The 21,200-nt window shown below is 37.0% G+C and overlaps 1 protein-coding gene and 1 long non-coding RNA gene across 2 annotated transcripts; both read right to left on the bottom strand.

Annotated features, from left to right (window-relative positions):
* Positions 1–1,787: 1,787 nt before the first annotated feature.
* Positions 1,788–2,318, bottom strand: LOC147504251 (uncharacterized). The gene is made up of 3 exons (XR_015220367.1): positions 2,274–2,318; positions 1,931–2,200; positions 1,788–1,817 (listed from the first exon to the last, which is right to left on the bottom strand). It is a non-coding gene; the product is annotated as an uncharacterized LOC147504251 (long non-coding RNA).
* An 8,640-nt stretch (positions 2,319–10,958) lies between these two features.
* LOC147504250 (uncharacterized) lies at positions 10,959–14,030 on the bottom strand. Its single transcript, XM_086605113.1, has 6 exons — positions 13,407–14,030; positions 12,604–13,216; positions 11,899–12,268; positions 11,516–11,809; positions 11,330–11,435; positions 10,959–11,252 (listed from the first exon to the last, which is right to left on the bottom strand). Exons 1-6 carry the CDS (start codon positions 14,028–14,030, stop codon positions 10,959–10,961), a joined length of 2,301 nt encoding a protein of 766 aa, XP_086461239.1.
* Between the last annotated feature and the right edge of the window lie 7,170 nt (positions 14,031–21,200).

Genomic DNA, 21,200 nt, shown 5'->3' with positions numbered 1-21,200 from the left:
TGTTCTTCTCATTCTTACCAAAGAATCTGAAAATTTATAAGGAATTTCAATTATACGAATCTGAAATACAAGCAAGAATAGATGCCAATCAACATAATCTAGACACTTTCATTCCATAGATTGTGAGCAAAGAAAATCACTCTCCAGTGGGCATGCATGTGCCAAGAACAAGAAGCTGAGGTCTTTACATTATTAGTTTATACACAATGGTTCAAAGATCAACAGCCATTAAAGGTCTTTTTTTCTGAGTTTAATGTTTCACAAACTTAGGTAACACCGTAACACAATAATTAGACTACTTATATACAAATACTTATATAACTGTGTTGGTCCTAATACTAAACTCGTACATTCTTCAATGTTGAGCATTAACTTATTAAATTGTGGGGAAATATACTAATCTATTCCCATTGGGAAAACTCAAAGTTGTAGGATATAGAAGAGATCTTGATGAATATAATTTTTTCTATGCAAACACTAAATGAGAGCGTCTTTAGAAAGATACCAGCAAGATCTTCCTAAAGATACCGTATCTCGAAATGCTATTTTCGATACTCACCAAACTTGAAAGTTGAGATAACTAAGGCCACTGGAAAAGACTGATACATGGGTGAAGTTTTGTACTTAACATTAGCTTGGTAATGAAGTACATAAATATGACTCTAGATTCTAGAAACATTCAGTGCTTTATTATAAACACTCCATTGTGATACTTCAATAAGATCCCAAGATGTTGTTATGGGAATCAAAAGTCGCAAACCAAATTTGCTATTTTTACAGTCGGCCACCTTGGCTATTTTTACAGCTTACGGCATTACCTCTTGCAGGGTTACTGTACTATCCTGGGATAGAAGGAATACAGGAAAGTCATATTTGTTCCACATAATATTTGATCCTTGAAAAAATTGACAAGCTCCATCATTTCACCTTTCTAGAAGTTGGTGGAAAGGAGTGAATAGCTAAAAATATAGAAAGAAGGAGCCCATTTAGGGATTCACCTCCCTATTTCTCATGCACTTCATGACTTACAGCTGGATTCCATATATAATCAACGTTCTTGTAAGGTGCAAATTTGACTTGTGGAAATTTTTCAACAGGCGAAAATCCTATGAAGAGAAAGTTTGAAAACTATTAACTGTTTTGTTCAAACAGAAAGAAAATTGAAAATAAGGATAAAAAACTACAGAGCTAACCTCTTTCCACGGTTGGGACTTCAGTTCCAGATTCAACCAAAACACCAGCTACTTTCTTCGCAAAGTGATGATCGTTTAATACACTGAAATAACAACATATATTACTTAACATTGATAAGTGCAAAGAATTTGTTCAAATCAAACATCAGCAATATTGAGCACCATGAATAATATCTATTGGTAGCTTAGAAGTTATAACAAGAAGTAACATTGTCGAGATGGTTATGCAATTGTAAAAGTCCCACTGAGAAGTGCATTTGCTATTTCATCGTTTTGCAGAACAACATCAATGTGAAGCATGAACTACTATAATAATAATAATAATAAATAAAATGAGAACATCCATACTTGTTAAAGAAGTTCTCCATTTCATGGGCAAAGTAGATAGATATTGCCCATGAAGCTGCATGAAATATACACAATTCATGAATCAAATACCACACAAGCTGGAAGAACTGCATATATATATATATATATATATATATATATATATATATATATATATATATATATATATATATATATATGTTTCCAAAGAAGATAATACTTACAAGCATACACCAATCGCATGTAGGGATCTTCAGATTTGTCCGCTAGATCTAATAAGTAGGAGTACTCCATTAACTGCACAATACATGAACAATATGGGTATAAGCAGCAGTAAATAAACCAAGCAATTTGGCTTCCTTCTTTATAATCATCACAGGCAAGCCTTGGAGAATACTAAGATGGCATACCTCAGCCATTTTCTGGATCATGGTCATTGGTTCAAATATGAGAACAGGAAGTGTGACCATGGAGGTGATATCTGCGCCAACATAGTTTTGCATCATCCTCCAGTAACTATCACGATCCTGGAAAAATAAATATGGGTCAAACATAGTTCATAATATCTTTTTGTGTGGAAAAAAAACTCTTGCTTCCATCTTCCTTTATGAGCTTCTTCTTCTGCATCTTCTGTTCCTCCGTCGGGGTTTATAACTTCTAGGCCTTCATAACCAATCAATCTGGAAGGAACAAAGATGACAAAATTATACTTTTAAACTATAGATGCACAATTGAGTTAAATTTTCACCATACCCATTAACAGATTTAAACCGGGTGCGTCGAAAAACAGACCCATCCTCAATTCAACGAAATCAAGGGTAGAGCTAGTGGCTGTGACCAAAGTTTGAAAGATTTGGAAGAAACCCGGGCCTTTAACAAAGCCAATATTGACCCATTTGCTACCAATTACCTCCAGATGAACATAAAGAACAACCATGCAACTTGACAGCTCCAGCAAAATGAGCATTCAATGCTATAATTGTCCAATCAAACGCGTGTTTCATCATACCCTGATGCTATCACTATCTAATAACATCAAATCATACATTCAAATTTTCAACAACATTAAACTCAAATTACATAGAATAACAAGATATTAAACCTGTTTTACCAGGCTACAAGCTTTCTCTCGTGAATATTCGATGTCGATATTCTATCGCGTGAGCTTCAACTTCGTATGTGTATTAATTCTTCTAGGTCTTATATAAAAACTTGAAAATTTGATTTCATTGAGTTCCATTCAATCACAAAATTTGATTTGCAATTCAGAAAAAAAAAAGGTTATAAATAATATTTTAACTAACATTACTTGAACAAATAGGTAAATTGACACCTTCTTTCTATGGGGAGACACCTTCTATTTCATTAATAAAGATCTCTTTTTGTTTGGCTTCCCAAATTCATTGATTTCAATATAAGGTGTAGAGGGAGCTTGTAGCTGCAACTTCTCATCAGTTTTGGCTTTGATGCTTGCTCGTAAGACAACCAATTTGATGTTGAGAGAAAAGTTAACTTTGTTTTTCAATAAAGCGATCCAAACAATGAACCCGACCGAGAAGTGGAAGAGTTCATGGAGAATTAAATGTGCAACAATTGGGATATGATAACAAAGAAACAGGTTTGGAGAACATCTAAGCTAGACATATTGGTTTGTAAAGTTTCATCGCCTTGTACTGCAAAAGCTCAAGCCCGGTGACACGGCTGAACTTTATGAGAGCCATGTGGTTGAACGTAAGTAGGGGCGCGCTTATAAGCGGGAAAGATTCTAGATACACTTGATGTCTTGACCGCATTCAAACTTCGCAAATTTAAAATCGGGGAGGTGTATTGATGAAAATTTCAAGGAAGAAAAAACAGCAAAGAGTGAGTTTATACTGAACCTTGGGACATCGATTGCACATGCTTTCACAACCAAAACTAATCCGAAACAGCAGTTTTAGCAAAGACTCTCCCCGCTAGTCACGATCCATTTCTACAAGCATGTAAGTATAACCCTGGAAAGGTGTCGAAATGGAGCATAAACCCTATTTGTCGAATTCCCATGCTCTGACTATCGAGTAAAGAGAGACCTCACCGCAGCAGCTTCTCTTAGCTCTCTCTCAAGTTTCTCTATTTTACACTCTAATTCTCAAGCTTTACCATCGGTGAAGCTATTTCTTACATCTTTACGACCAACTAGAGTGTCTTTCTTTTCAAAATTCACGAAGGTATTAGCACCACTACAAAAAGTCAATCAAGACATCAATTTCCTTTATTTCTTCATTGCATGGACTGTTTTTAGTTGACTCATTGCTTGTAGCTGAGTCCAAGCGTGTTTGAATAGACTTTGGATGCCTCGGTTTCTTCCTAGGGAAGGTACCACTTGCTGCAATACTTCTTTCATTACAGACGCGGAAGTGTAGCACGGAAGATGTTATGAACTTTTGGGTAGCATCCGGTGAAAATTTAGCAAATCCCTTGTCTTACGTAGAATCATTTTCCTTTCGCTTTGTTCTTCTTGTCCTTTCTCATGCCACCTCTCACCATTTTTGCTCTCTATAGGAGCGGACACTATAAAAGAACTTCTTACTTCCTTTCCGTGCCAATTAATGCTTTCATCCCAAGCTCTGTTGTCCTCTGTTGAATGACAAAGAGTCATCGAAGCTTCACAAATATCTTCTTCTCACCTCGTGAGGATCTTGCTCTGAGCTTGCATGTTTGGATACAAGAGAATTGGTGTTGAAACCCTTTACAAGTTGTTGAGCATTTTCTTTAAACTTGTTTCGTCTTTGACAATCTTTTCATGAACCAAATCGAACCAAATCAGCCCAGTCCAAACTTCTCCTCATTGTTGTTGGATATCACATCTGCATCTCGTACCTTCAAAACCAACAATGGGGAAAAATTGAGGACTTACTTTTTCTTATGAGCTAAATGATGTTAATCTTTCTTCATGGTTCTTAACAAAAGAAATATGCTCCTTTTTAGCTACTACACAATACAGACTATATATCCATAGGTGATGAAAAAGGACTTTCATAACGAAGTTTGTAACCTGAAGTCACATGCTTCACCTCCAATCTTTTCGGGCTCTCGTTCCTGAGGCAAAGATCCTATCCCATTACCCCTTCCTGCGCTCACCGTTGTTGGTTCTGATGCATCCTGCAAGTGAATATGAAAGCTGATTATGATCCCCATTGCACCTTCAATATTGGAGCTAGAAAGTATTCATCGGGTTTATTTCAGTTGACAATATAGTATGGGCACAACCAGCACACATTAAGACTAAGTGATAGGTGTCATTATTTGATCATCCGAATAACTTCTTCCAAGATGTAATGCTATATTTTGTGTGACGATCGAAAATTTTGCATTGGCTCACTACCGTTATAGATTGAATCTAAAAAATAGTGGATTCAGCATTACCAAGGGGATAATATCTAATTATGAAAACTGATCTGGCAGCATTATTTGCCTTTGTACACGATCTCTTCATCATCCACGTCATATGCTGGATTACAAAGACATCTGAACAGTCTCCCTATGCCCTGCCACAGATTATATAACAACGTCACATAGTAATAACAATTTTCTAATAGCTAAGTGTGAAATATGCTGTCTTCATAAGAGTGGCAAGTTCTTTTCTACTTGGCAGTGTAAAATTTTGACTAAATTTTAGTTAATAGAATGCAACACTTTGTAGGAACTTGGCAACCTACAGAATAAAAGGGCAAGGGTAGCTTTTCTTTCCTGTAGGAAGGTAGATGTGAAGAATAATTGGACATACCCGAAGTGATTGCAGGAGTTCGATAAGAAAGTGCTCTTGGTGAATCCTCATCAGAAGAGCTATCAGAACTGCTTGCATCTTCATAAACATCAGAGTATGTGACTCAACATCACTTCGAGGGCCATTACCGTCTGTCTTAGATTGATGTTGAATGTCTTCTTGCAGTTCTGCGTAAGGCTGGAAAGCCCCGGATCATTTTTTTTTAATCGCCAGTAAGCAAAATTCTATGAGTAAAGACCAAATGTAATAGAACGCGGTAGAATGAAAATGAGATACCTTTTGTTCTTTGTGACTTGTGACTTCCGGATGTGCCCTTTATTCGAACCCGGTTAGTCAAAAAGGCACACCTAAATATATAGCTTTCTTCCCTAGCTCTTGTGCTGCCTGTCTCACATATATGTAACCAATGGTGTGTAGAATATCAACTCCAAAAGCTGTATTTTCAACACATAAGAAAAGAAATCATCTATCATACTCTGACCATTTTAGTCACATGATTAGCTGGTTTGTGGTTGCAACCTTACTTTGTGGGCACAAGTCTAAAAAAGCGAGGGGTAAGCGGTAAGCCTCAACTTAATTTGAGGGGCCTCAGGGTGTGTGTGTTTCTCATTAAATATCACAATTCGGGCAGAAACACATACTATGCATAAAGGCAATAGAGACAGATAGTACCTGTGCCTTGTAATCACTTGTTTCAGGAGCAAATGCTGCATTCCTTTCTCTTGCATCCTCACCCTCCACAGCATTTAACTTTTCTTCCAAGCGGTCGGAATTTTTGCTTTGGTATTTAAGCCCTCTATTTTGTCTATCAAAGTCGGACTTCTCTTGGGCCGATATATCTTTTGAACCACCGGGAATAGGAAAATCTTCTTGCTTCTTCATGAGAATATCCTTACCAGTTTTGCCTTGTCCGTGGTCCCCACGAAAACTCACACACACCGGTATTTCAAAGCATCCTCCTTGGCTGTCGGCAGATTGAGATGAAGCTTCTCCATACCCAGCATTTTTTGCGGTAACAACCTGTTCATCATTTGTACAGTCTACTTGAAAACCATCCTCTCCAAGAACCCCTGACCACTTCCCTCTTTCAAGATATGGCGTATGCCTCACTAGAGAGTGCTGAATGCTGTGAGTTGGCTAAAGGCCTAGCTAAATGCTGAGGATGAGGATGATAGTAACCATATGATTCATGTGGATAACCACCAGGACGACCGGGGGTCCATAAGGAGGCATACTAGGCGGTCCCCTGTACCAAAGTCCATCGGGAGGATTATGAAATCGAGAATCATGTGATAGGGTCAAAATGCTTTGAGGAGGCATATTGTGATTGGGATACGGTGGGGTTCTCTCTATACTTATCGGTGGCCATCGGGGTGGCACTCCTTCTCCAATATATGGAAAGTCGCCTCTTTTCCAAGTATTAACAGATCCTTTATCGGTGGTTGCATCTGCAGATTCAACTTCAAAATACAAGACGCAAAACCAAAATCGCTCAATTAAAAAAATCTCAATTCTATCATTTAGAACTTCAAATTCTAAAATTTCAAGCGGATGACAATGGACACAGTCTCTTGTGTCATTGTAATTCTTTATAAAGAACTCCAAAATTTCAAATGAAGGATATCGGTCAGGTGCCCGGATAGAATAGTTAAGCATAATCATACCCACCGCCATTCTGAAACTTCGGATCTCCCCTTTCGGTGTTCCTAATCGCCGAGGGCTGAAACAGTTGACCCACGATCCGGAGACACGAACATGTGATTACAATAATTAACAACTAATGGAATCAGTAGTGAGAAAACCCACGCATTGCACGATATGAATAGAGAAAAAATCTATGAATAGAGAAAGTGACCTGAAAAACCCACAACTTGTTGCATGATATGCAGTCATATTAAACAACCGAGGAACATTAGGCGTGCAATATACCCATGCTTCATGAGAGAGGAAGTAAAAATCTGGGCTCTGAGAGCTAAACGAGCTAGATATCGAGGTTTCTAAATTTAAAATACAAAAAGGGATTCCCTCAAGGAGTCCGATTTTTTCATGGGTTTTGAGTTGGTATGATGAACACCCTATGTTTTGTTTTTTATATGGTCAATGATTAACAATATTAGCTTTGATGGTAATTATAAATCTTAAATTGTTTCCCTTAACAATTTTTCAGAAAGAGGCAACAAACCCTAAAACTGAAAAAATGTCAAGAAAATTAATACTCTGCTATTCAAGTATGGACTAATTTCTTATACGCAAAAAACTGGAAATGACCACATTACATTAAATATTAAAACATAAACTTAATGAGGTAAATATGCAAACCTTGTTGATCATGCGACTCGGTATTCTTTTCAGTACCAAGTGTTGGGAAATCTCCAGAACTCAAATCAAACCCATCAATCTTGGAGGATGGCACTCCCTACAGGCAATGTAATTATTGAAAACAATTAGACTAAGCATGATGAAATCAGACTTTCTAATTGCGGCATTGACAGAATCATATATTAAACAGCAAAAGCAAGCCATAATGTTCCAGCAAACCGCGATAGCTGAGAGCTCCCAGGTCTTGTTTCTGCACTATGAGGACGTGCTGCCGCCATTGATGTTTCTGATTGTTTACAATTCAACAGATCCAAACTCATCATCACAAATCATCATATGAGCAATGTAGAATCACCAAAGGCTTGCTATTTTAGACAATTAGTAGAATTCATATGATTATCTTAGTTGTTCACACTTGATATAAGAGAAGCCGCAAGCTTTTCAAGCAATACACACACACAAGAAAGTGATGAAAAGAGTTCGAGATGTTCTCGTGGTACCTTAGTGGCTTAGCATAAGTCACCACTTGACAGCATTTCTCCAACAGTATGAACCTCGCATGCATCAAAAAATTACACATTTATTAGTGATATAAATGAAAATAAGAACTTCATATTAAAATAGCTAATAGAAAGAAGAAGAAAAAATAAACAAAAACTAACCCGGGGTTTACGATCCCCGGGACTACTAATTGCTCAAAATATCTCGACATCCGCCATCCGCACTTAAACTTAAATACAAAAAAGGCCTTGGTTTGTTTACAACAAGGCAAGTCACGACATAAAACCAATAAAAAGATTTGACAGCTAAAGAGTTCATTATATTATTACAACTAGACAAGACTAACCACATAAAAATTTCAAGGCATGACAACACACCCAAAAAGTTCCAAGTCATGGCAACCACAACCACATAAAAATATGTCTTGAGCTTCAACTAAAGCAGGAAGAGCAAAAAGTAGAGAAATCCAAAAAAGGTCTAAAACCTACAAACATCAATCATACTTCAATCGCCCATCAAGCCAAGCTATATACCCTCCTTCAAGCCAAGCATTCAAAGTTTCATTACCATCTTGTGGACCATCATAAACAGTAGCACTTAAATGAAACCAATACTTCATCAATATACACTCTTCTCTCTCCACCAACCAGAATTCTGCCATGACAAATTTTTGCACTTAAATCAATAGACCCTTTAACAACTTCTGTACCAAACTTATCTAGTAATGTGACTCTAGGCTGTTCAAGCGACCCAAAAGCAGGAGTCAAGTTCTGAGGGGTTGCTAGAGAATGGCGTTGAGCGAACTTGAACCAACTTCAGTTAAGGTGTAGTCACACCCATATGTGCTTTGGCATTGGCATCACATTATTGCTGTCGTAGTATTGCCTAGTTGTTGTTGAAGGAGAACCTATGCGGGTATAGATGAAGACATGATAATTTTAAAGTGTGGTTCACATATTACTAACTCTAACCATTAACCGTAATTGCCAAGAAAAAAAACGACCTTGAGCATTGATTTGACCTCAGACATGTCTGTCTCGACCTTTGATTTAAATGTAGCGACATCGGCCTCAACCTTTGCAACTGATGTAGCAGCCATTTGGTTGAGTAAAGCGCTTGCGACAGCAGCATGTTGTAGCTGCTTCCTAGAAACATTAGAACCAACTCCACGAACACGGTTCTTCTTATCCTTGCCAAGTACTTCAGTCAATGCATCGGAGTCGATGTCTCCCGTGTCAGTCTCTCCAGATGCTAGTCTTCTTTCTTTAACTGCTTTCACTTGATCCTGCATTTATTTGTTTTTTTTTTTTAAAAAAAAGCAATCAAATAGCCCAAAATATAGCCGGTAGCAATCAAAAACTAAAGTTACAAAATAGAAGCAGTAAAACTTCTACTCACATATTTTTCCCGAGCACTTTCCAAAACTGTTCCATCACTGCGTTCATGACCCTTAAGCCAATCATCAACTCGAGTTATTTTTGCTTGAGGGTTTTGTTGTTGCTACAGACAAATAATCAATGCTTAGTAATAGTGCTTCAAAAAGGACGACAATAGTATTCATATCTATATACATAATCAAAAGGGTTAATAATTTAAAAAATGATACGTACCAAATCGTTATGCCTTTGGGAGAAGGTTCTCCTACCATTAGTACTACCAATAGTATTCATGGCCCTATTTGCCGCATTTTTCGCATTCCTTTCTTTTACTTTAGTTTGAAGCTCATAGTCGACAAAATCTACCCAAAGAGCAGGATTAATAGCAGGTGGGCAGTTTTCCTTAGCTGCTTCAATGCTTTCAGCTTTCTCCAAAAACTTTGCCCCCAGATGTGTCTTTTACGTGTCCTAAGTTTTTGAGAATAATTTGTCTCGACCAACGGACGAGCTTCAAAGTTTTCGACATTAAATTCGAATTCCTCCTATCATGAGTACAGTTGATAAGAAACAATATATTAAGACATAGCTTAGCTTAATGGTAAAGTTGATTATTTAATTAACACATTAAATAAATAAATAAAAATAATTACCGTCAAGGCTTTCCAAATTGCATCCTTAAAGCCACCATCCACTAGTCTCCAATCCTTGGTGTTGATAGGGATATTAAGCCTCACTTGGTTCCCTATTGCAGTTTTGAACTTGCTTGCATTTTGTCCAACAATTTGGCCATTAGGCCATAACTCAACAAGCACTTTCCCGGAGGGACCCATTAATTGTGTCTTCTTGGATGACTGAGAAGTACATTGAACTGTGGGAGAAGAGGCATCTGATGCAGTACGGTGTGCAGTTGTACCACCTGATTCCATTATTTAAAAATAGCCTAACAATTTCCAACAACATTTGAAAACAAATTATTAAGGATTTCATAACACTTAAAATATGACATAACCAATTATTCAAAAGAACGAAAAAGAAATAAAAAAAATATGCACTATCAAATTAACCATAATATCCAAAATTAATTTTCCTAACTACTAGAAAATCTTAAGATGATCATAAAAAAAAAGAAGGCAGGCATTTGAACATATTTTCAAAATTATTGCATACTACAATCAACGACGTGGTTCTAGCAAAGGATCTCAAATGAGGTTGCTCTGCAAGAGTAGATTGGAAGTCTTCTCGTTTCGTGCTTCTAGCTTGTCCACTTCGTTAGTCATTCACTTGGTGAATGTATGACCACCCACCAATCGGGATATTTCAAATCCCTCGAATAGAATACTTGATTTGCTTCTTTGGCACATGGCTGGCTCATCTAACATTTTGTCGGAACTCTTGAGCCGATTAAAATTTACCACCACCAAGTTAGAGTCTAGGCATAACTTACATCCATTGGTCTTATCTTCCACCCTAACCCAATCACAATAAAACACCACTTCCTTTGAAATTTGTGTAATTCACCTCTAGTATCTGTTTGATGACTCCATACCACTTAGCAGACGCATCGATAGGATTTTTATCTTTCCTACTTGATGTAAATGTAGTAATTGCACTCATGCAAACACCACAGTCTTGCGTAATAACGGTTTCATCGTGAGACTTAGTAGAAAATACATAACCATTGATGCGATACTTTCGAAAAGTTTTAGCTTTGAACAATGGCCCTCTAGCAAAGAACCACAATTCAGATGAAGTGTCGCCATTCTCTAACAACTACAGAGAAAACATACCACAATTCAAAAAGTGAAAATAACATAAAAACATAACTTACTATCCTAATTAACAAATACCTTATTATATAACCAATCGATAAAATCTGTTTGTATATCTACTTCTGTCTTTGTTATCCCTTTTCTGCTGCCTCGGGAACTAGATTGCAAAGACTCACGATACTCACTACAATTTATTCAAATAAGTTAGTATATATGTGTGAATTTATTAATAGGGAAGTAAACATTCATGCCAAAAACTAACACCTGTAGTGATCATCAAGTCCATCGACTTCCAAACGGAAAAGTAGCCATCTACGGATTTGTACAAATTGCTCCTTCGACAAAATCACATCTTTACCTTCAAGCACGTAACCCTCATCGCTATATTCATCATTTTCATCTAGAAACACTTGACCATTGGTTTTGTGATTCTTGGGCTGTGAATTTGGAATGTACTCCATTGCATACCTAATGGACTCGAGACAAGATAATGACTCTGCAATCGATCCTTCAACAAATCGTTTGTTACTGGGTATATCTTTGCACTCCTTCATTGACCTAATTAAGTGATAAACCCATGAATGCATTTATTAATTTTATTTAAAAGCAAGGAAAAAAGAATTGGGATTGAAAGAAGGATTATTTACCATTCAAACGGATACATCCAACGATTTTGAGCTGGTCCACACATCAATGCCTCATCAGCTAGATGCACAACAAGGTGAATGCTAATATCAAAAAATGATGGTGGAAAGTACTTTTCCAGCACGCACAACGCCTCTACAACCATGTACTTGGCATCTTGGATTTCTTTCCGAATTACAACTTTCGAACACAAAAGGTTAAAAAATAAGCTTATCTGATGAAGAGCTTTCCGCAAATTAGGATGAGTTCGAAAAGCATGTTGAAGTAGCACGGGCAAAAGATATTGCATAATCACATGATAGTCGTGTGACTTCATTACAAGCAAACCAGGTGGATCAAGACTGACAATGTTACTCAGATTAGATGAAAAACCTGAAGGGAGCCTCAAAGTTTTCAAAGTTTTAAGGAAATCCATCTTCTCTGCTTTATCTAGGAAGAATGGTGTCAGAGGGTTTAACTTGTTTCCCACTTGCGGGTCGGTTTTGCATCCATCGATCCCGGTGTATGCCAAGTTCCCTCATATCCTCTCGTGGCTCGGATCAGATCTTTCGATTTGTCTTTCTTATTAAGGATCGTGTCTAGTATGTGCTCTGCAACATTCTTTTCAATGTGCATCACATCAATAACATGACGAACTTTGTGATAGATCCAGTAAACAAGGAAAAACAATATGGACTTTCTATACCAGGCCGATGTAACTTCATTACCTTCATTGTCATCAACCACAATTTGACCACCTCTCTTCCACTTCTGATCAGGTTTATACTTCACATAACTCAATGTTTGCAAAAGTACATCGCCATTTAATCGTTGAGGAGGATTTCTACGCTTTTCTTTCTTGCTACCCACTAGCCCCAAGTACTTGCCGTTCCTGAACGGGTGATTGCCTTTAAAAAATATACGGTAATCTAAGTATACATTTTTCCTACTAGACTTCAAATATATGGAAGGAGTATTGTCACCACAAACAGGACAAGCTTTGTAACCATGTGTTACGCAGCCCGCTAAGTTTCCATATGCAGGCAAATCATGGATACCCCACATTAGCATAGCCTTCAAAGTGAAGTTTTCTCTTTTGTTCATGTCATAAGTCGACACTCCTTTCCACAACTCTTTCAACTCATCGTACAATGGTTCAAGAAAAACATCTATGTCTCCTTTTGGTGCCTTTGGACCGGGTATAAGTAAAGACAACATCTGAAACTCTGCTTTCATGCACATAGAAGGGGGGAGATTGTAAGGCACAGTGATAACAGGCCAACAACTATAACTAGTAGATTGAATGCCACGTGGATTAAACCCATCGGTTACAATTGCAAGCTAAACATTGCGCTGCTCATTAGCAAAGTTTGGCCACTTTTCTTTACAAATTTTCCATCGACTCAATCAATTGATGACGATATAAGCCGCAGAAGTCTCTCGCTTTCGTGCATGCCATGTCATCTCATGCTTATCCACGGTATAGTATACAACCGCTGAGTCTTGGAATTAAAGGAAAATGTCTCAGTACCTTGTTAGGCTCCTTGGAATTCTTCTTCCCTTTACTCCCCTCCTTAACTTTAAACCTTGGTGCTTGGCACTCGGGACATTCTGTCAAATCTTTGTTTGTCTTCCAATATAAGATACAATTGTTCTCACATGTATGAATGCACGTAGCCTTCATCCTTAAGTCTTTCAACATCTCCTTCATTACCGGATACTTCTCAGGGAGGGTGTTACCTTTAGGCAACCATCGCCTCAACAAGGATAAGAGTACTGTCATACCAGTTCCAGACCAACCAAATTCTTTCTTTACATTATGAAGTTCTACAAGTGCTGAGAGAGTTGTCTCAGGACCTTCACATGTAGGATACAATTTTTCAGTTGCCTTTTTCTTATAATCGTAATACCTCTTTCCTAAGTCTGGTTCAGGAACATAAGGCTCATCAAATTCAATTCCCAAACTGTCATCACCTGCCACCGCATCACCATGTAATCCAAAAGCAGAGTCGACAAAGTTTCTCATCCCAATCCCAACATCCCCAATGGTTTCTTCCTCAGTGTCCCCCATCTCAAACCCATCATCATCCGGGTTTTTCTCCAATATTTGCAACCAATGGAGGATGAACAGCAGCGTTAGATAAGTCCTCACCATGTAAAGTCCATACACGATAGGACTTCTCTATAGCTTTTGAGATTAAATGGTATCCAACCTCTTTATACGTCAACCAATACCTATTCCGACACTTCTTGCACGGGCAAGGACACTTCTTCCATGACTTCCACTCTGCAAATTTAAGAAAAACCTCAACTCCCAATGAATACTATTCACGCCTCTTTTCGTTTTCACTCATCCATTCTTTATCTATTGGTTCTGACATTCTATACTATATTTAGACACCAAGGGAAATAATGATCAAAGATAAATAATGCATAACTAGCTATCCAAGTACAACCAAAAACAAGAAACAAACGGCATCATAAATATAAATAATGTAAACTTTATATACATAAAATAAAACCAAATAAAACCAATAAGTCCAATAAGTCCAATAAGTCCAACACGCATAAGCTAAATACAAACATGTTTAAATACTACGCAGCTCAAGCAAGATAAAACCAATGCATAAATGATCCGAAGTTATGATTCTAATCATGCATAATTACTAGTTCAATAACCCCATACTGAAATGAGCTCCATACTCAAACCTATATAATCCAATTTAATCTTAGCCTATTTTCGATATGATTTAACCTTACTTTTGAAACAATGTCGCCTAACATATCACTAGTCGCTTCATAGGATGTGCAAATTATACAAGCATTGTTAGAATTCAGTAGCAACCTCTTATTTTATCATCAACATTGCAAAATATAAACTCGCATAATACATTAATTCAACCAAACTAAATATTCAAGTGTGCACAATAATGATATATCTTTCTCAACAAAGATCGATGAAAAAAAAAAAAACCTGAGAAAGAAAACTACTTCAACAACTATATCTAAGATAACATCCAAGACTTAAGATTCCAAAAGATTTTAAATTTCAGCACTTGACAATGTGTAACTCAATACATTGAGTACAATACCATAAATTGTTTGTGTAACATAGAGTTACCATCATCATAAAATGTAACAGAACAAAACATGTAATTTATTCTAAAAACAAAACATAAACCGTCGATTAAACCCCCAATTTACCCCTCTCTAACAACAAAGATGAAAATTGTCATAATCAAATAGGAACATATCTTTTAACAACATGTTTCCCAAAGAACAAAAAGACTAGCGACCAAACCACCAATAACACTAGTAATAACCACAGTTCTAGGACCCGACGCAACTTAATAAAAAGCCCCAGTACCCAAACCAGCTAAAACATTATTCAACAACTATATCTAGATTCATTAAACAAGGTAGACTAAAAAGTAGAGTGAGCACCGATTGGAAGCTTACCGAATTTTGAACTTCCACTTTTGATCAGTCCACTTCGTTACCAATAGTCCACTAGAATTCTACAAATAATTAAACCAGGAGAATGAGAGAGAGAAAGAAAAAATTGATTTGACGAATCGGAATCGAGAGAGTCAACTCACTAACTTGGGGTTGTAGAAAGTTGGAGAAGTAGAGAAAGAAATCGCAAGATTAGGGTTCTTAAGAGAGTTTTTTCTTTTGTTTCCTTCCTAACTTAAAAACGGCGAAATTAGAATTGGCTAATTAAGTGTTAAAAAAAAAAAAAAAAAACGAAAAGAATGAAAAGCCAAGCTGCGTGACCAAATACTGGCCCATTTTCGTTTTTTTTTTTCTTTTTCAAATTATTTTAATTTTGTTGCCTAATTTTCTACTTTTCTCACGGATATAAGTGTTAGCATATCCAAAAAAAAAGTGAAAATATTATTATATTATAATTCAAGATTTTAAGTAACACTTGCGGTCATAAGTAACGGATATATCCGTTACTTAATGAGTAACAGTTATTTCCGTTACTTATTGAAAATTTGCCCTGTTACAAAATAGCAGTTATGAACCCTAAACCCTAAAATTAAGTCTAATATAAATTTATGGTTAACTAACTATATATTTAAGAGTGATGCCTTAGTCCTCTTTATATAGAAGAGGGCTAGGTTTATAAATTCGTGCATGGGCTTTGGAGCCATGTTTTGGGCCATGAAATCAAGCCTAAAACTAGATTACTTCTATCTAAAAAAGGGTTTCTCTGCTGGAAATTACTGCAACAGCTTTTTCGTCCATTTCTACTCCTCTAGTTGGGTCAAGACTTAGACCATTAGAAAGCGCTTTCCGTTCCAGTCATTTTGACATATGGTAGGATCAATTCCGAGGTCTGAGTCCAAAGATACGGCCTTCGGAAGTTCTACTGACTTTTATGCGTTATTTCTACCTGTGTTGACTTTGACTTTTCAGCTTTGACCGGGCTTTAAAAAAGCTTTTTCTCTTTGAATCTTGGTCTTTAATCATTAGACTTCTTAGTAACCAACCTTTGCTCCTTTATCTCACAAAAGGGACACATTTCTATACATAATTGACTTTAATGCCTGAAATATATAAAAACAAGTAAACAACACTAACTCTTATTTATTAATCACGTAATTGATCTAAAGACAATATTGTTAAGGGGTTAAGACTATAATTTTGGGCTCTTATCAAACTACCCCCAAACAGCATTTTGCTTGTCCTCAAGCAAATATGAGAAATTAAAATAATTGACCAAAAATAGGGTTCTAACTAATCTCGTTTCGCCGAGTGTGATTGCATTAACCATATGCAACAAGGCCTTAAACCACTAGGAATTCCCTAGTGGACGACTTATAGCCTCGTGAGAGTTTTCCATTGAAGGTACTCACAAAATTCATTTATACTACAACGACTAAGAAATAAAACTATTGTTTCCTTACTTATTCTCAGATATCTATCCATCTCACTAGCAATAAATACAGAATAATCAAGTCAAAACCTAAGCTAATATATGCATAATAATCAATCATCTATGAATAAACATATATATAATGAACTATACTATGAAATGCAATAACAGGTCCATTTCTGAAACTTTGGAATAACGTCCTTAAGTAGGTCCTCATATAAATGTGAAGGCAAAAACCACTATGATTTTTCCACTCAAGTTTTGCTCACTCCAGTGTGCAGTGGGCACACTTTACCTTACAATCTTAATGACACACAAGGAAGCCGAAGTCGATCAAACACATCTGCCACTTACTATCACACTAACCTATTCCTAATTAAGCTAGAGGTCTTTATTAGGTGTTGCGGGAATAGGAGATGGTTTAAGAATGAAGGAAATGGATATTCAAAAAGAACCAGTATAACATAATAGGGTCTTCATATTATGTAACTAGAGAAAACCTTGTTATTTACTTTGCTTCTACACTTTGTTTCCATCCTTAGCTATTTTTTTTTTTTTTTGCTTTTGACTCCTTCGATTCTGTTTTTTTTTTGGAGTTCTAACTTTTTATTTTATTTATTTATTTTTTCTTTGGATGGAAACTTTCTTTTCTTATTTGAAGCAACTAACAAATTCTTGGTTTCACAGGTCTTTCTCTTTTCTATTCTTTCATCTCTATTCTCAGACTCATTCAAAAATCGGTAGGCTAATTTTTATTTTTATTTTGTTTTGTAAAAGGGTAAAGGATTTGCGATTTATGAAAGGCTAAAGAAAGGCTCAGAGGGGCGACTAGCGGAAAATAATTTCATAAAGTTTGAATTTATGGCTATATCGATCCAAAAAGGGCCTAAATTCTCTCTTAGGACATGGCATAGTGATCAAGCAAGTGGACGTGTGATTTCTCTATTAGGAATTTACTTCTCCCTTGTGTCATTTCCCAAATATTTCACTCATATAAGGCTTTAGGCTATATTCTCATAGGATTTGTAGAATAAGTATACTAGTCTAGATTTCAGAAACTTACTGCCAATACAAACATAAATGCTCATGCAATATATTTATAGAAAAATACAAAAATTATTATCTACATATTAACCTAAGATTCTAAAAACTATTATAATGCAAAAGCTAACGTGAAACTTCTAGACTATTACCATCATAGAAAAAGAAACAATACCAGTATTTCTAAGTGTATAACATAAATTTTTTATTTATATTTTTGAATTTTTGATTTTTTTACTAGAAAACAAGTGCATATTGTACATATCTATATCCTAACAGGTGCCTCAAATTACGCATGTTTCTATGCCACCCCCAAACAAGAACATGCTTTGTCCTCAAAATATTAAAATAAGAAAGGTAGGAGAATACCATGGAAACGCGTGAAATTTTGGAACATCTACAAAACAAAGTTAAAACATAGTAATATAGATAAATAAAGACAGACGCAACTCTATATGAGTTCCACCCGTTATGAGGAAAATAGAGATCAAATTGCTTGAGACATAAGCAGACACGAACAAAAATAAAAACTTACCTCATATCCAGCATTTAGGCGTTGTCAACCTCTTCTATAAAGAAGTGAGGTTCCTTTGCATCCTTCCACGCCATGATGATTTGCCAGGTCTCACACCATTTATCATCTACAATCACTAGCCTATTAAGCACCACTTGGTCAGATGGGGTGTAGGGGGCAACCCAATGAGGTTGTAGCCTCCACCTCGACCAAGTCATTACATAGAAAGAATGAATAATGCAGTTGGTGGGTCTCATAATGTCAAACCCAACCCAATCCGTGAAATGGGCACAAAATGCAGGAAAGTAACATAGCATGATACGACAAACGAAGATAGGCATAAGAAGGTACTTATGCCTTATACTCTGGGCTCGTGCTAAACTAGACATTAATGTCTTAGGAAGGTCATATAACAGACGTCCCTCAGCTAGAGCAAGGAAAATGTCGCAAGTGGCGTCATTGACAGAAGAAAAACGCCACTCCCCTAATATGTTTAACATGATAAAGAACATCACCGTGCCAACGTTAAGGGACAAGCTACCAAGGGCTACGTTATATTTCCGTTGGTCCTCTACACGGAAAATTCTGGCCCCATAAGTCTCATGCAAAAATTTATAGTTGTAGGCAGAGAAATTATCAACTAAATTGCCTCATGAGTCTTGAATCTCAGCAGGCATAGGAAGCTCAACAGCAAAAGCCAACAAGAACTTGGTTATTTCCATTATTTCGTCATTAATGGTGATGGAGACACGTGTTCTCCATCCATTCGATAAAATAATTTACAATGTTCATAAAAATACGCTGTAATTGCAGGATAGAAAATTTCATCAGAACTTACCATTAGAGATTGCCACCCTGCTTGTATGATCACTTCGCGAAACCAAGATCCGTACGTGTCGCTTGAGAACAAATCTTCGAAAGACTACTTCAGTATGAGTGTAGGAGACTTCATATCAAACAACACACTCTAGAGCTGATGGAAACAACCTCGGAAGAACCCACAAATAAAAATCAGAAGTGGAAGTGCTGCAAAGGCCAAGGCGCAGGGCGTGCTCGAGAATTGGCTGGGATTGGCGCGGGGCACGCTCTTGTCTTACTCGACTTCCATGCACTTTAGCGCGGGGCATGCTTGGAATTTGCCTATGAAGGGCGCGGGGCGTGCACTTGTCTTACATGACTTCCAAGCACTTTAGCGCGGGGCGCGCTCTGTGTACCTTGAGTGCTCTGACTTTGAAAAGTGAAAGGAAAAGCGAGAGATAACAATGAGAGGTGCAAGGTGAGAGGTGTAGTGTGGAGTGTAGAGGGAACCAAGTATTTATAGAGGTTTAGTTTCTTAATTGAGTTCCACAAGTTTCCCAGATTGTTAAGGAAATTTGATGGAAACAGAATATTTCTAAAACCAAAATGGAAACAGACCAAATTCATTATTTCAAAAACAAACCTAATAGCTTTATGGTTTGAATTTAAAATAGCAACTTTCCAATTCCATTCCTTAAAATTTTCACCACTCCCACACTATAGCTAATCCTAGCTACACTAAAATAGTAACATTCTCACATAGTCATATTCTCACAAACTTGCAACAAATACTTCCAAAATGGTGGATAGAGTAATCAAAACAATGCTTAACCATTAATGCCACCCCCAAACAAATCGGGAAGGTGGGATTAATGAAAATCAATAGCATTCTTTGACAAAAATTTAATTAAACTTAAAATTATACTAACAACCAAATATTCGACAACAATTATATAATTCAAAATGAACTACTTAACTAAACAACTAAAAATAAAATTCTACTAAAAATAGGAAAAAAAAATCCTAAACACAATACAACTAAACTATGAGCCACGAGATGAGGATGATTCCGAGTCATCAGTCCTGCGTCGACGATGCTCATGCCTCTCAGACTCGTCAGAAGTAGAACTCTGATAAGGTGGCAAGCATCGTAGAACTTCCACTTGGAACTTCCATTGACCTTCTAGATATGCGTTCATGGATTTCTCGCGCTCCTTATCACGCTGGACTAGGGTCTCCATGGTAGCCTGGAGCTCTCGGTTACTAGCACTGAGCTCCTCAAAATTCTGATGGATGTTCACCTACCTAGTCCACAGATCCACACAAATGGTATTAAGATAATGCAGGCCACTACACAATGAAGCAATGCCATGCGTTCTACATCAGAAGTAGCCTTTTCCAAGGCATCGGCCTCAAAACATGCCGTATCTCCCTCATCATCATCCGAATCAACAACCCTATCCTCAGGCAACCGCTACGTCTTCTGAATAAATCGTTGCTTTGGAATGCAACTTCAACATAATCTGATCAGTTTTTGGAACAACACCAAAATGCAACATTATCTTAGTAATCAAAATAGGGTAGGGTGCAAAATGGTTTCCAACGCCTCTAATCATATTTAACATAAAGTCAAGGATGCAAAATTCATACCTCTTCGTCTGCAATATCCACAGAACGTGCAGACAGTTCAAACTGATATCACTAACTTTCGAGGTGCCAATGATGTTCTTACCAACCCACTGAGCTACAGCCAGCTGGTTGGTTCTTAGAGATGACTGTCGAACACAATACGATCTCGCATTGTACTCTCCTTCCAAAACAGTCTCTCTCATCAATGCCTCTATTCCACCCCACTGCGATTCCTGTACTGTGACTACGAGGTTGTGTATTGGCTCAACGCCCAGAATCTTAGCCAACATACCAGTACAAACTTCTCTCCTCGTCCCATTCACCTTCACAAAAATCCTCTTACCCTCAATTTCCCTTTTCATGTAAAAATACAAAACCAAATCCGGGTGGTAAAAATCATTCTCCTTATTCCAAAACTTCTGCGACTTCCTACGCTTCATCTCATCACCATAAAAGGG

Source organism: Coptis chinensis, chromosome 4, assembly GCF_015680905.1.
Source record: "Coptis chinensis isolate HL-2020 chromosome 4, ASM1568090v1, whole genome shotgun sequence".
In the NCBI taxonomy this organism is placed as follows: Eukaryota; Viridiplantae; Streptophyta; class Magnoliopsida; order Ranunculales; family Ranunculaceae; genus Coptis; species Coptis chinensis.
This window is presented reverse-complemented; position numbering and strand designations above follow the sequence as displayed.

What these genes read in the sequence shown, in the direction of transcription:
- LOC147504250 (XM_086605113.1), bottom strand. Translation starts at nt 14,030, where the DNA reads ATGGTGAGGACTTATCTAACGCTGCTGTTCATCCTCCATTGGTTGCAA. An exon ending in TGTGGTTGATGACAATGAAG is followed by an intron (nt 12,269 to 12,603) that starts GTAATGAAGTTA and finishes GGCTCCCTTCAG; the next exon opens with GTTTTTCATCTAATCTGAGT. An exon ending in GGACTTGATGATCACTACAG is followed by an intron (nt 11,436 to 11,515) that starts GTGTTAGTTTTT and finishes AATAAATTGTAG; the next exon opens with TGAGTATCGTGAGTCTTTGC.